General features: G+C 50.1%; 1 protein-coding gene across 2 annotated transcripts in view; it reads left to right on the top strand.

Annotated features, from left to right (window-relative positions):
- Fam3d (FAM3 metabolism regulating signaling molecule D) overlaps nt 1-14,562 on the top strand; it is a 30,168-nt gene extending 15,606 nt beyond the window's left edge. For both annotated transcript variants that reach the window (XM_052190689.1, XM_052190690.1), the window contains 7 exons: nt 3,082-3,102; nt 4,956-5,073; nt 6,078-6,136; nt 7,797-7,847; nt 9,392-9,476; nt 11,750-11,876; nt 14,126-14,562. In XM_052190689.1, the coding sequence (XP_052046649.1) occupies nt 3,082-3,102; nt 4,956-5,073; nt 6,078-6,136; nt 7,797-7,847; nt 9,392-9,476; nt 11,750-11,876; nt 14,126-14,215 (551 nt within the window). In that variant the 3' untranslated portion in view covers nt 14,216-14,562. The remainder of the gene's footprint in view (nt 1-3,081; nt 3,103-4,955; nt 5,074-6,077; nt 6,137-7,796; nt 7,848-9,391; nt 9,477-11,749; nt 11,877-14,125) is intronic.
- The last annotated feature ends 498 nt before the right edge of the window (nt 14,563-15,060 follow it).

The following is a 15,060-nucleotide window of genomic DNA, read 5'->3' as shown; positions in this document are numbered from 1 at the left end:
TGCATGGATGGATGCATGGATGCATGCATACATGGATGGATGCATGGATGGATGCATGGATGCATGGATGGATGCATGGATGCATGCATACTTGGATGGATGCATGGATGGATGCATGGATGGATGGATGCATGGATGGATGCATGGATGGATGGATAGTTGGATGTATTTGAGAGTGAGTAGATAAATGGAAAGATGAATGAACAAATGAATGAATGGATAGATGAATGGGTGGATATATTAGAGTGGATGAATAGATGAATGGTTAGATAGAATGATGGGGTGGGTGGATGTGTGGGTGAACAGTTCCATAAGTGAATGAATAGATGAGTGGGTGGATAGTTGGTGGAAGTACAGACAGGAGGGTGGGCACATCAGTAAATGGGTGGATAGATGAATAGAATGACAGGTGGATGGATGAGTAAGTAAACAGACAAATGAACTGATGATGGCTAGAAGCAGCTGGGATGGTGGGTAGGTAGTGAAGTGAATGGATGAGTGGGTGGGTAAACGAATGGATAAACAGGCCGACGGACAAGCTCCTACCGCTTTGCCGACATGGCCTCGTTCAAGCTGAAAACACCCTCAGGACATGGTCCTTGATGTGGTTATATAATAAAATCAGGCATGGTTTGTTGCATGGTTTCATCATGCGTGTTTTGAGAAGACAGAAAGCTGAGGCAGCTTTTAAAACTAACTCGAGTTCTCCCTTAGAGCTGTCAGAACTGGGATGGTAGCATACATGTGTACATTTAAATCCATTCAAGAGAAAAGGGGAGGGGGTGTGTCCTGAGATATGTCTCCCCGGGGGACTGAGAACCACCACGACCGACAGAGTTCAGCATCCTCTGCAGGGACCAAGATGGCTCCCAACTTAACGACGACAGAAAGAACCCAGGACCCCCATCCTTAACACAACTCCACAGTGGAGGGATTGAGAGCTTTCACGTCATCTGTCTCATGTCAGCTGAGACACAGAGCCCACACTTTGTGGCTGCCATGTTCCTGATCCAGAGATGGAGTCCACGGCCTGCTGGCCTCAGGGAGATGTGAGCCAGAGCGGTACAGGAGCATCAAGGCGTCTTGTACAGGACAATGGCATGGGCAGCTGCTGTAGAGAGCTTATTCAGTAACTATCTCTCCAAGCTCAGTTACCTGGGTGCTGACGGACCAATAGCTCCCACCCACAAGCATCGGGGCTCTAGCTCTGTGTGAGGGAGGCCACAGGGACCCCAAAATAAGGAACAGGTGGCCCCCATGTGTGGTGGAGAGAAACAAATAGACTTAGCTACAATGTGTGAAAAGATAGCAGTGCATTCCCCTAACCCAGAGTCTCCAGATGTGCAGGTGTTTACCCAGAGGGAAAGACAGACAGAAAAACCCACCCACAGCCCAGACTCACCAGCTGACCTCCCCTCACTTCACAGGCCTCTCTCTGCCGTGGGGGCACACACCCTGTTTTATGACTTCATTGTGCTGATGTTAAAGCCTATATATTAGTACAACACAAATTTATGCTCATCATTATTTTACAGAAAGATGGTAATAATTGGCTTTCTTGGTGACTCAATCCGGCTTATTTTATGCACTTAATAACTTGCAACTCTGCTGGAGAAGAAAACTACTAAGTATTCCAAGAGAGTGAGGACAACCTTACTCTGAGAAGCACATGGGCTTTTCTAGGCCCAGGGCGCAGGAATGAGGAGGTTGGGAACTCCTAGTTTACCCAACAACCCAGACAGAAGAGACAAGATCAGCTGAACTAGTTTCAGTGTGACAGCATCTCTGGAGTCCTGTAACTGAGAAGTCAGGTGTGGCTGGTTCCAGGGGTGTCCAAAGCAGCTATGGATGCTGTGGCTGCTTTGTGTTGTTCTTCTGTTTTGTTTTGTTCTTTTTTGAAATCAGTCCTGTGTAACCCCCTGGCCTCAAACTGAGAATGTACCAGAGAATGACACTGAACATCTGATCATCCTACCTTGCCCCCTGAGTGCTGGGATCGCAGTTGGGTGCCACTGTGCCTGGCTTATAGGATGCTAGAAGTTGAACCCAGGTCTTTGTGCAAACTAAAACTCTGACATACTAAGACTTTTTTACTCACTCTACCAACTGAGCAAAATCCCCAGTCTAAACTCCACCCATGGTCAGCCTGTTCTAAGGACACATGATGGCTACCAGCTATCCAGACACCCACATTACAACTGGAAGGGCACCTCTCACCACCACCACCACCACCACCATTCTCTCTCTCTCTCTCTCTCTCTCTCTCTCTCTCTCTCTCTCTCTCTCACACACACACACACACACACACACACACACACACACACACACACACACACACACACATACAAATGGGCCAAGGGAATACATTAACTCAGAGAGGGCTCTGTGTCCAGAGGACTGTGGTATTGTGGTTAGCTCAGCCTTGGTCATTTGCTGTGCCTAGGGCCCAGAAAAGGCATGCTTCTTCCCTGACATTTTTACATGCACTGAAGGAACCTGTTCTCTAGGACTCAGAGCAATATGGCGATCACTTGACCTAGAAACCCAGAAACAACTAGGACAGAGTGAGACAATCAGCCAGGCAGTGACCAGGACCCTTCAGGCCTAGCACAGATGGGCATTCCAGAGAGAGAAGGCCCAGGGACCAGCGCCACAATTCTTTTCTTCACTGAGGCCCTCGAGAGCTCACTGGATCCTCTCAACAGCCCAGTGAGCACTGTCATGATGCCTTTCTGTGTTGTTAAGTAATGTGCATCCAAGGGGTTAGGGCTCAACCTCCAGGCTTCTGACAGCACAGCACACCTTGACTTTAAACACAAATAATGGGTGTCTATGCATATGTATGCTTATCTATGTGTGTGTTGAGGATGTGTGTATGTGCATGTATGTATATGAGTGTATGTGCACTTACTTATGAGTGGGTGGCGGTAACAAGTAAGGAAACAGCTCCCATACGTACCAGGGGGCTAATATTCAGTGGAAGCACATCAAGGTCTCCTGTCCCCACTGCCCAGCCCCCTCCCTGATCCTGCAGGAGGACTGAAGTATCTCTTCACTAAATAGATTCTTTCTCTCAAACAGGCATGCCTCCCAAGGAGATCCGTGAGTATCTATCTACCCCAGCCCTTCATCTGCCCCAAGGTCTCTGTTCCCGGTGCTGCAGGCCCCAGAGAAATACAGGTGTCCAGGGTCTTCCAAGCCCACTCCTCTGTGGCAGTGGCAGTCTGACAGTGCTAACTCCAGAAGCAGGGTCTGGGCAGCCCCTCTCAGCCCTTCAGACTACTGGGGACTCTTAACTCTTTCCCTTCCATGCTTCCTTCTGGGTAGTCTAGACCACACAGCACCTCGCCCCCTCTCTCTAGACCCTCACCCTGTCAGGAGTCAAAATTGAAAAAGGCTCCAGCAAGGACCAGGGCTCCAGAGAGATGAAGAAGATGGAGGGAGAGAGCCAGGTGTTAACTCCTGGTGTTAACTCAGGCGGAGGCGCCAGATGCTGCTTCATCCTGCCCTCATAGACCTCTCATGTGAAGCTGGCACACCCCATGTAGGAGTGCCTCCTTCCTATATGTGGGGAAAACCGCTTGGAGAAGTGAGATCTGCCTAGGGCCAAACAGTTGCAGTCACAAGTAGGGTATCAATCACCCCCACCCTGCCAGCCCAGAGCTTTTTACTTAAGCCCTCCCAGCCAGGTCCTTCAACTCCTAACCCCACGTGGTGACTCCAGAGAGCAGAGCCCTCAGAGTTAGGACTTAAATGACCAAGAAGACAAGGGAGTGCGATGCACGCAGGATTGCAGAGAGCAGACTACAGGATTGAACGTAAACCTTTTACACACTTGACCTCAGCCCCCTGAAGCCTCCTCAGTCCACTGACTGAGACCCAAACCAGATCCAACGAGTTAAGACATCTTGCAGGTATCATCTGCTGAGAGATAGAAGACTCAGCCGTGTAGACTCCATCCTACCCTTCCCGCTTTCTGAACCCGTGGTAGACATCACTAATCAATCCCCACATCCCCACTCTCTAAGCCCATGCCAGCTTCAGGGGTTTTATCATTAAGCCTTTCATGGTAGGTCCAAACTGACATTTAAGAGAAAGCCTGTTAGTCCATTCTGATTAATTAGCAAAGATAATTGGAGAAGCTTCTAGCAAAACCACGTATCAGATTGGTGGAAGAGCAGTTCACAGTTCCTGTTGTACCTCCTAATACAACACATGTGCTCGCGTGTGCACATGCGCACTGTACTCATGACAGTACACCAGCTTCAGACCCAGAGCAGTAGCGCCAGGGTTCCTGCAGGGGTGGGGCCCAAGAGTTTGGAAGAGCTATGGAGAGAGCCCTTTCAGCAGCAATCCAGCAAGCAGATCCCAGCTCCCTGTGGCTAAGATGTCCCCACGGGCGCCCTTTCCCTTCATCCAGCAGCCTGGCGGTAAAGGTTGGATGGTCAGAAAATCAATTCCAGAAAAGCCTGCTTAAGCCGGCCTGTTGACATCAAGCTTGTCAGACTTAGCTGCAGTTGATCAAACAGGCTCTGGGAACTCCAGCTGTGGTCCCTGGGGGGGAGGGGGAGGGAGAGGGGGAGGGCTAGAATCTTCTCCACCCGTGAAAGTCAAGGAGACCCTCTGCTCGCTGTTCAGTTCATTCCGCCCAGCCCAAAGCCAAGCCAAAGCAAGGGGCTCAATGTTCCACCCTGTAAAGAGGGACCAAGTACCCACAAATGCTCAGGCACGGGGTCTCCCAGGGCGATCCAGCAAGGCGTTATACCAGGCTCTGCTCTGCTCGGCACGCTCTATAGAAGCAGCCTCAATTACGAAGCCCCCAAATCAACTCTGGGGTGTCTAGACCGTCGGCCAGAGTCCTATACATTTTGATGCGTTGCTGGAGGCCCTGCCAGAAATGAACAAAAGCCCTCCCCAGATGCTGCCCCTATGAGAGTGGTGTGTTCCCTCCCCAGAGACCCCGAAGTCCAAATGTGGGCTCAGCAAGACCTGCCCAAACAACTTCTTCGCGTTCAAAATCAGCAGCGGGGCTGCCAACGTCGTGGGGCCCTCCATGTGCTTTGAAGACGAAATGTGAGTACCCCGGACAGCTGTGTTTCTTTGCTTGCACTTCATTCATTCATTCAATCATTCATCCATCCATTTGAAGACCCAAGCTTCGGGGCAGGCCTGTGAGGAAGCCCCTGCCTTTCCCAGGCTACCTCTGACACCAGGTGTATGTGTCCCACATAGCAATGGGCCAATGAGCTAGCTCCCAGTTCAGCCACACCTTGGTAAGTTGCCCATCCCTTCCCAGCACAGATGGGGGCCTGTTATGGTCCCCATTGTAAAAGAAAGCAAAGTGAGGCTCAGGCAGGGCCACCTACCAAGCCAAAGGAAGGTTTGCTCGACTCGTTGCTAAGCTTCAGGCGAAAGGGATGCCACGCAAGACACCCGTTCCCAGCCTGGAAAGCCTCGTTTATCTGCCACAGAAAACGGGAAAACAGTGTTTCCATCGGGACGCTGAACCTGAATACAACTTGCTTGGACAGAACAGGAACTGTACTGGCCTGTGTAGCTCACGCGCCACAGGTGTCCAGCTTCCGGCTGAGCAGGATCCAGCAGCTCGGAGGGCGCAGTCTGCTGGCCCAGAAACCTCAGCCCGAGAGTGGGAGCGGACCGCGGCCCCGGGCCCTGGCAGAGCCCAGCATGTGGATTCTGGGCTGCTGGGAACCCAGCTGAGCTCCACCAGGGAACCAACCAGTCTAGGATGGCAAAATTCTATTTTCTTCTACTTCCCATCCTAGAATGGGAGAGCGTCCTACCCTGACACCTCAAAAGTCCCCGGCAGGCAGGCGCTGTCCCTCTTTCTGTGTGCAGACTGACCCAAGTGCACCACATGGGCTAACGGGCTACAGCCCAGAGAACGCAGCCCACCACAGGCTTTCGGAAGCCGGAGCCACTACGTGTGTTTCCTAGTGCTTGTGCCTAGGGCCCCAGAGGTGGGCCCTCTGAAGGTCCCCAACACGAAAGCAGTGGACCTTTCCTTCTGCTCCCGGGACCACCGGCCTCGCTCACTTTCCTTCTTCCGTCTGCAGTATCATGAGCCCCGTGCGAAACAACGTGGGCAGAGGCCTGAACGTCGCTCTGGTGAATGGTGAGTGACCCAGGAAGTGGGAGTGTCTCCTGCTGAGTCAGGTGACATCCTGTAGCACCCGGGACTGGGCGAGACTGGACAGGCCTGATAGCCCTAGGCTCCTGCCCGAGAATCCACCGCTGTGACCCATGGCTCCACCCTCAAAGCCAGTCCAGCCTAGACCAACACACATGAAGTCACCCATGATAGGCAGAAGGTGGCAGGGTGAGGTCGCATGCCGAGTACACATCATTCTTAACCTCACAAGTGTGAACACCCAGCTAGTGTGAACCAGGCCCTGGCAGAACGCTTTAGAACAGCGGCAAGGACAGGCCTGGCCTCGTGATCCCTATAGGCATTGCAGTAAGGGGACTGAGATGTGACAGGCAGGACAGGAGGGTCCAGCATGGGTGATGGCTAGCTACAGCTAAAAACCAGCAGGGAAAAAGGTCAGGAAAAAGGTCTCCCTCCAGGCAGCAGGGAAAGGAAGAAGGAAGGAAGGTCCCAGAATGAGACTTCCTGTCTGACCTCTCACAATGCCAAAGTGATTGATTAATTAATTAATTAATAATAGTAGTAATGATCAGTGACAATCACAGCTAACATGTTGAGCATACTCTGTGTAGAGACTGGAACTCAGATGAGGCCGTCCCCAGGAGGCAGCCTCCTTACACTACAGTGTGTCGGGCATGTGTCTAGGCGGGGCATCGGGCTCCTCATAGATAGTAATTTAATTGGCCAGAGCGGCAAAGCAGAGCTAAACAAGGCTGGCTCCTAACCTTTTGCTGTGCAGAGCTTCCTTTGAGAAACGATTCAGACAGTGCTACTCACTGACCTCTACCCAGGTTAGAAAATCCCACAAATAAGCAGTGCTCACAGAGACACACAACCCCTTCCAAAGTCCCTGGGTACCGCTCCCTCTGGCTCTGAGATTCTGGGCGGGCTTCACCATGGTAAGCCTGTCCCCATTGACAGGGAGAATTGCCTGCCACTGGCTATGGCTTCAAGAAGCCATGGCACTGCCATACCCTCTGCAACACTGCCATCTAGCGGTGGAGGTTGACACCTGCGGCTTTCCTCCAGAATGCCAAAGGGGTTTTGCCCCAAACCACAAAAGCCATTCAGACCCTGAAAATCCAAGGACCATAATCACTGAAAATTTCATAGTTTCCGAAAGTTAGACCATGAAAATCCAAGGACCATAATCACTGAAAATTCCATAGTTTCCAGAAGTTAGAAGATTTGGCTTGCAGATTTCCCATTTATGCGGGAATAGTGATAACCACGCCCTTATAATAGTTTTTGCAGAAAACATATCTAGTGTACTTACTGTTTCAGATTCATTCCACTTCAAACCAACAGACTTGGTTGAATTTGTGCAATTGAGGATGAAATGCTGACTTATGTGTGGGTAGCTGTCAGGACAGAACATAGATCATAGATCTTAAGTGGATAGATTCTGGTATATTTTAGATGTTCAACCTGTATGTTCTGCCTCTCAAATAAGCCTCAGTCCAGGAATTCTTAGGCCCCTATTGTGGCCCTGCATGATTCTCACAGGACTGAGTTTCGTTCAGTTCTCGATCTGGTTTGAGGTTTTACACTAAATATGAGCCAGATTCATCTAGATGACAAGCAGTGTGACTCATATTATGGTCAGTAATAACTCTCTCTTCGCTAGGAACTAACGGCAATGTGATGAAAAAGGACAGCTTTGACATGTACTCTGGAGGTAGGCACTGCCATTGGCACTGATGTCATGGGGGCTGAGACCCTTAATGGGGCAGGGAAGTTGTGGGCACGGGGGTGGGAAGGTTGAGAGTTGTCCCAAGGTCTGAGTTAGACCTAGGCACAGATCCTTAGATCGCAGTGTGAGTATTATGGTTTATTTAGAAGCTGATCTCAAGAAATGCCCATAGTAGGTCAAAGGAGCAGGACAGGAGAAAAAAACGAAGCCAATCTGTGGACTTGGAGAAGTGTCACACACCAATCAGGGACAGCCCAGGGGGTGGGCTTGAAGCTCTGCCTCCTAGTCACATCCTGGCAATCCTGGGCTATCCTCAGGGGCAGGGGGCTCTTAGAGACCAGGTAGAACTCCAGACCAAGAAATGCCACAGCTGGCATTGGTTCCAAATGTGTGCACCAACTGTTGTTCTGAGGATGAGGGCACAAGGCCCTGGCACTTCAAGCCCTGATAAGAACACTCTGTAAAAGCTGAGGCTGTGGTGATCTCTGGTGGACCCAAGCACAAGACAAACCTCCTAAGGTTTGCACAGGACCTCTAAGGGGCTCCTCCCTCTCCATCTCTCTGCAGATATTGCTTCTCCACATAAGTTTGTTTTGTTCTTTTTAACCCCTGTACATGTGGCTGGCTCTTGGGACATCACTGCCCTCTTCCTTCTTTAGCACAACAGACAGAGCAGGTCTCCTTGGGCTGGAATCCAGACATCTGAGTCCCATCAACAGTTTGGCTGCCAGTTTGATGCTCTATAGAGCATCTATAGCCTTGACATTTTTAATCTTTTTTGATCAGTGACCCTACATTTTTATTTTGCACTGAAGTCCACAAATTATGTAGCCAGTTCTGCTAGCAATTTATAATCCCATTTAGAGGCATGCATTTCATGCCCCAAATTATCACATGAAAACTTCACAAAGATGCCATCCACGGGGCTATTGCTCATCCTCGTATATATGTCACAAGACCCCAGAGGGCTGCTTTGTTCTGTTTGAGACAGAGACTGATGAACTCCAGGCCTCAGACTTCCAGAGTAACCAAGGATTACCAAGAGTCTAGGCTCTCTGAGGTGATTTAGAAGATGTCGTGAGGTCTTGGACAGTAGAGATCAACAAATTCTGACTCTCCTGCTTCTGCCTCCCAAGTGCTGGATCTACAAACATGTGCTATCACACTAGGTCTATATGGTACCAGAGATCAAACTCTGTTTGATCAGGCCGTTGTGCATTCTAGGCAAGTATCCTAGCAACTGGTCTAGATACCCAGCCCCACCCCAGGGGACTTTAAAATGCCAGTGTCTAGTCACCACTCCAAGTCACAGGAGTGAAATCCCCTTATTTTGTTCTTTCATTTTTCCTGCCCTAGGACAAATGCAGTTGGAACCCCTGCCCCCCACCATCGTACTGACTCCACCTAGCTTCCGGGCTCCCCTCAGCCTGGCCCAGGTTCTCCCTGGGTCATTAGAGTCATAGAAAAGAATAAGGGTGACCAGCAGCCATTTCTCCTAAAGACCAGCACCTCTTTTCTTCCTCCCCCAGAACCACAACTCCTGCTGAACTTCCTTACAGAAATTCCAGATAGCACCCTGGTGCTGGTAGCCTCCTATGATGACCCAGGGACCAAGTAAGTGGGACACCCCACCTGCTAGGCCACATGAGGATACAAACCTAATACTTCCACACCTGCGTGCACTTCCCCACTTTCCTGAAAGCCCCACATTCCAGCAAAATATCCTGAGAAAAGAGTCAGGGAATTATGGGAAATGTTGTTCTGGTGGTATGACTTGATTGCCTACCTTACAATGGTGGCAGAGTCTCTACATCCAGTAGCAACTAGCTGGTTACAGAAATTACAGCCCAATGACATATATCATTATATATGCACACAAGTAGACACATTGCAAATGGTGGTGTGAAAAACATTAAGGACTTGAAAGAATGCTCACTGTCTTAGTCAATGTTCTAGTGCTGGGAAGAGACACTCTAACCAAAGATACTCGTACAATGGAAAGCACTTCCCTGGGGTTCTGCTCACCCATCTCAGTAGCTTAATCCATTGTCGTCGGGGCAGAAAGCATGGCGACAGACAGGCAGGCATGGTATTGGAGAAGGACTGAGAGCTACATCCTAATCCACAGGTAGAAAGAAAGAACAAGACTGATCCTAGCACGGGCTTTATCCCCAGTGACACACTTTCTAATCCTTGTAATCCTTTCAAACAGTTCCACTCCCTGGCGTGTGTGTGTGTGTCTGTGTGTGTGTGTGTGTGTGTGTGTGTGTGTGTCTGTGTGTGTGTGTCTGTGTGTGTGTGTGTGTGTGTGTGTGTGTGTGTGTATCTCACCTTAGGCTGGTGAGATAGCTTAGTAGATAACGAGCTTGCTGAAAAAGATGGAGAGTAGGGTTCAAATTCCCAGAACCTACATCAGTGATAGGTAGACATTGTAGCCAGCCTGCACTTCCAGCCTCTGAAGGCCGAGACAATGAATTATCAGAGCAAACAGGCTAGCCAAACAAGCCATATCAGTGAGCTCTGTATTTGATTGAGAAACCCTGACTCAAAAGAATGAATTGGAAGAATGATTGAGAAATATTCTTTTTTTTTTAATTAAGGTTTTCTTTTTTTTTCCCTTTTTTTTATTTTTTAACTTTTTTTAATTCGATATATTTTTATTTACATTTCAAATGATTTCCCCTTTTCTAGCCCCCCCCCACTCCCCGAAAGTCCCGTAAGCCCCCTTCACTTCCCCTGTCCTCCCACCCACCCCTTCTCACTTCCCTGTTCTGGTTTTGCCGAATACTGCTTCACTGAGTCTTTCCAGAACAAGGGGCCACTCCTCCTTTCTTCTTGTACCTCATTTGATCTGTGGATTATGTCTTGGGTATTCCAGTTTTCTAGGCTAATATCCACTTATCAGTGAGTGCATACCATGATTCATCTTTTGAGACTGGGTTACCTCACTTAGTATGATGTTATCTAGCTTTATCCATTTGCCTACGAATTTCATGAATTCATTGTTTCTAATGGCTGAATAGTACTCCATTGTGTAGATATACCACATTTTTTGTATCCACTCTTCTGTTGAGGGATACCTGGGTTCTTTCCAGCTTCTGGCAATTATAAATAGGGCTGCTATGAACATAGTAGAGCATGTATCCTTATTACATGGTGGGGGATCCTCTGGGTATATGCCCAGGAGTGGTATAGCAGGATCTTCTGGAATGAGAAATATTCTTAACATCAGCCTTGTGCCACCACACATACATACACATGCATATATATATATATATATATACATATATATATGTACATATATATACATATATATACATATATATACACATACACACACACACACGTCTGTGCACACACATGTACATATGTACACACATACTTAAGAAAAAATCCACTTGTGCTTGTTATGACTAACTGCACTGTATGACCCCATTAAAATCAGATCATTTACTGAATGCTGCAGCCAACTTGATGTGTGTGAATACACTCTTCTGTTCATACCTAACTCGCCTAATGACACATTTCTTAGAACAGATCCCATCATTACAGGACTCATGACTATGTTAGAATGTTTACAATGGTTTCTGCGAGGCAAGAAGGGTGGGCGCCACCTTTTGGTTGGCTCCTTACAACGCCCCACGTGCCCTAGTTAAACATCAAGTACCTACCTATAAGCAGAGCGGTGCTGTTCAAACGCATCTCCCAGCCACCGAAAGCTTTCTTGGAAAGTCTCAGACCCCTAGCCCAACCCCAGTGAACTTTGAGAGCCTCAGAAGTCAGGCGCTACAGGTGCAGTGGGGAGTGGGGCCAGTCATTGGGAGCCTCACCCTGGTCTCACCTCCCACCAGTGTCTGCAGCCTCACTCAAACTGTTCTCTCTTGCAGAATGAACGACAAAATCAGGGCTCTCTTCACCAACCTGGGGAGTTCCTACGCCAAGGAGCTGGGCTTCCGGGACAGCTGGGTCTTTGTAGGTGCTAAAGACCTCAAGAGTAGAAGCCCATATGAGCAGGTGGGTTCCTGGCTGCCTCCTTGGCTGAGGGGGGGATAGGTGGGCAAGGAGCTGCAGGGGATGGAAAGACAGTAACTCACTCGCAGACACTCTCTGCAGAACCAGCGCGCAACACTGCCTGACTGCTCAAAATTCACCTCAGTTTGGGGTGGCCCAACTGGCCATATCCCAGCAGGAAGCTAGTTCACATGTGAATGTACAAGTTCCCAAAAAAGAGGGGACAAAAGGAGGAAAAGAAGGAAGATGACACTAAATTGAAGTGGAAGAAAGAAAGAAATGTAGAGATAAAGCCATGTTGGGGTGGGGAAGGCTGAGGAGCTGAATGGCTGGCCTCCGGTCCCTGCTGCAACCTTGACAAACCCGTGTCCCCGGGCCTCTCGTCTCACCGGTTTCCGAGCTGTGACGCTTTGAGGGCCCTTGAACTCCCTATGGAGATTATGACCATGTCATAGGGAACAACAGCACCCCAGCGTGTGGAAAGAAATACTGAACTCTGTGGCCATGGCTTGAGGGTGGCCTTGAGCACGGGGGTCCAGGAAACTCCATTGTGGAGTTTGAAGAATACTCAGAGGATGGAGGAAGAATGATCAGAGCTTGAAGGCTCTGGAGAAAGTCAGACCTTCTCCCCTGTTCTGTACACAACAGCCTGGAGAAACCTAGGGGAACCAACCTGTCCTTCCCAGCACCACCCAGATCCCAAGATGGGAGCTAAAGGTTAATGATTCTACACAAAAGACTCTGTGGAGTCAAAAGGGAAGTGCTGGGGACCCTTAGGGGCATTATGCAAGACAGTGGCAGGATCCAACCCATAATAAGCACTCACTCTGCTCAGGCATATGCCAAGCAAGTGCTGGCTGGGACTCATCCCGCATGCACAGTGGAGCAGGTATGATTATCATCTTAGCACACGTGTGAGATACCACAGGCATGGAGAGCTCAGGTCTCAGAACAATTCTGAGAGGAGCACACTTCTCACAGAGGTTTGCCCATCTTCACAAAGATATCCTTGTCTCTCAGAAGGCCTCCCTGGCCAAGCACAAAGAACATCAGGGAAGAGCTCTGGGAAGCAGAGAGGATGCCTATGTGATCATGAGAACGGGGCACAGCAGCCCAGATGTGTAGAGACTGAAATGCCAGCAGGGCTGAGGAGAGAGTGCAGGAGGGGGGCTGAACTCTGGGAGGAGGGCCTCTGGGGCTGGGTCCTCGACTGGACAGTGCTGGATCATGTATTTGTAACTCTATAAGGACATATCCACATTAGAAATTGTGATATGTTCTTACGTCTTTGCTGTGAAGATTTGAGAGGACAAATCTATAGGACAGATTTGCTTCAGTTCCTGCTCTCAGAGGCTTAAACCCAGCGTGACAGGGCAGAGCAGCTCACCCTGTGGAGGCCGGGAAGCAGCTGGGCTGGAGGCTCCCAGCCTGTGAATGGGGTAGCTTGAATTGATAACTTCCTCCTTCATCAATCCTCTCTTGGAACACTCACACAGATATATCCAGAGGAGTATTTTACGTTCCTAGACGCTTCTCAGTCCAGCTAACGGGCAATCAAAGTTAACCATCACCCAAATTCAGAAATCAGGCCTGGTTCAAGATGGCCTAAGGTTGCAGAAGGTAGGAAAGGATGCAGGGCCTGGCTGGACTGCGGCACGCAGCGCGGTGCTGGAGCTGAGGCTGCACTGGCCAAGCAGATCCCTCCTCCTCGTAGGGAAGGGCCCGTACCCATCAAAAGCAGGTGACCGTAAAGCCAGCCCCCAGAGGCTTCCTGTGCTCCCATACTGGTAACGCATTAGAGAAATCACATGTAGAGTTTCCCGCTCAAAGTGCCACTACCTCTCCATGCCTCAGTTTCCCCCATAGAATGGAACCGTATGCACTTCCCAGGACTGTTGTGCAGATCAAGTACATAAAGCATCTTGGGGCAGTGCCACGCAGGCAGCACATGCTCTGTAACCGTTAGGCCCCTTCTTTTCCATGCTGTTACTTTATGAGGTTAGTGGGGGCTCTGGGGAAGAGCTACAGCTCCCCAAGCTCTCCCAATCCCTGATGACCCTGAGGGGTGTGGTCCCATTGCTGAGACCTTGAGCACGTTGTGGTCCTCCCCTGAGCTCCTGGCCCCACCTGTCCAATGAGGCTGTGGCAGAGGTAAGTGAGCACTCAGCCCTCTGAGTGAAAGCAAACGCTTTCTCCATGAGTCCTGGGCGGCCTTGACCCCTCTGTCTGACGCGTCTCTCTTCTCTCCGCAGTATTTAAAGAACAACCCAGAAACGAACAAGTATGAAGGCTGGCCGGAGTTACTGGAGCTGGAGGGCTGTGTGCCCCGGAAAGTGATGTAGGGGTGGCCTTGACCCCTCTGGCCTAGGGAGCCAAAGAAATGCCCAACCGAGCCGAGAGCAGAGCCCAGGAGTGCTGGGTCTGTGCTGGCAGGAGCGGACGGATGGGGAGGAAGAAAGGAGAAGCCATACGGGATGCTCTGGTCATCCCCTGCACAGAGACTCACTTCCCCTCTAAGGAAGCCACAGCCTCCCACTGCCCATGGTGAGCAGCCTGAGGACGGGCCGCCCTGGGGCCTGTGGAACCGGCTGTGGTGGACGGAACAAGACCTTCCAAGACTGCCCATGGTTGTCTCCAGGACTGGCTGCCTACACTTAGCTGAGCAGGATTAAATTCTATTTTTGCTGATTTTGAACGTTTCCAATCTCTCCCATCGCTGCGGTTCTCCCTGGGAATGTACTGGTCTCGTCTCAGTCAACATGGGTCCTGGTCTGCACAGCTGCTCGTTTGGCAGCTGGGATGGGGCCTTGTTTCCTGAGATTTCAGTCAGGCAGGAAAGAACTTGGTTCCCAAGATGGACAGGAGCAGGGGAGCCTAGAAGACAGGGCACACAGACCGTCATGTTGATGTGCCCTTTTAAAGCAAGCCAGAGCTGGAGCAAAGAGGAAGGGAAAGTGTCTGCAGTACTAAACAGGTATCTAAACATCTGCCTGGCTCTGTGGTCCCGAGAGGGTAGGGGGCAGCCCATCGGGGTGTTATCAACCCTGCTGCTGCAGACTAGAGTGAGCTCCCACCAGGAACTCCGGGACTTCGTAGAGCATTCCCCACAGAGATGGCATCCTTCAGATCTTGAGAGATGGGGTGTTCATAAACCAGCACCAGCCGACCATTTGGTGAGGGAGGGCTG

This window comes from Apodemus sylvaticus, chromosome 8, assembly GCF_947179515.1.
Source record: "Apodemus sylvaticus chromosome 8, mApoSyl1.1, whole genome shotgun sequence".
NCBI lineage: Eukaryota > Metazoa > Chordata > Mammalia > Rodentia > Muridae > Apodemus > Apodemus sylvaticus.
This window is presented reverse-complemented; position numbering and strand designations above follow the sequence as displayed.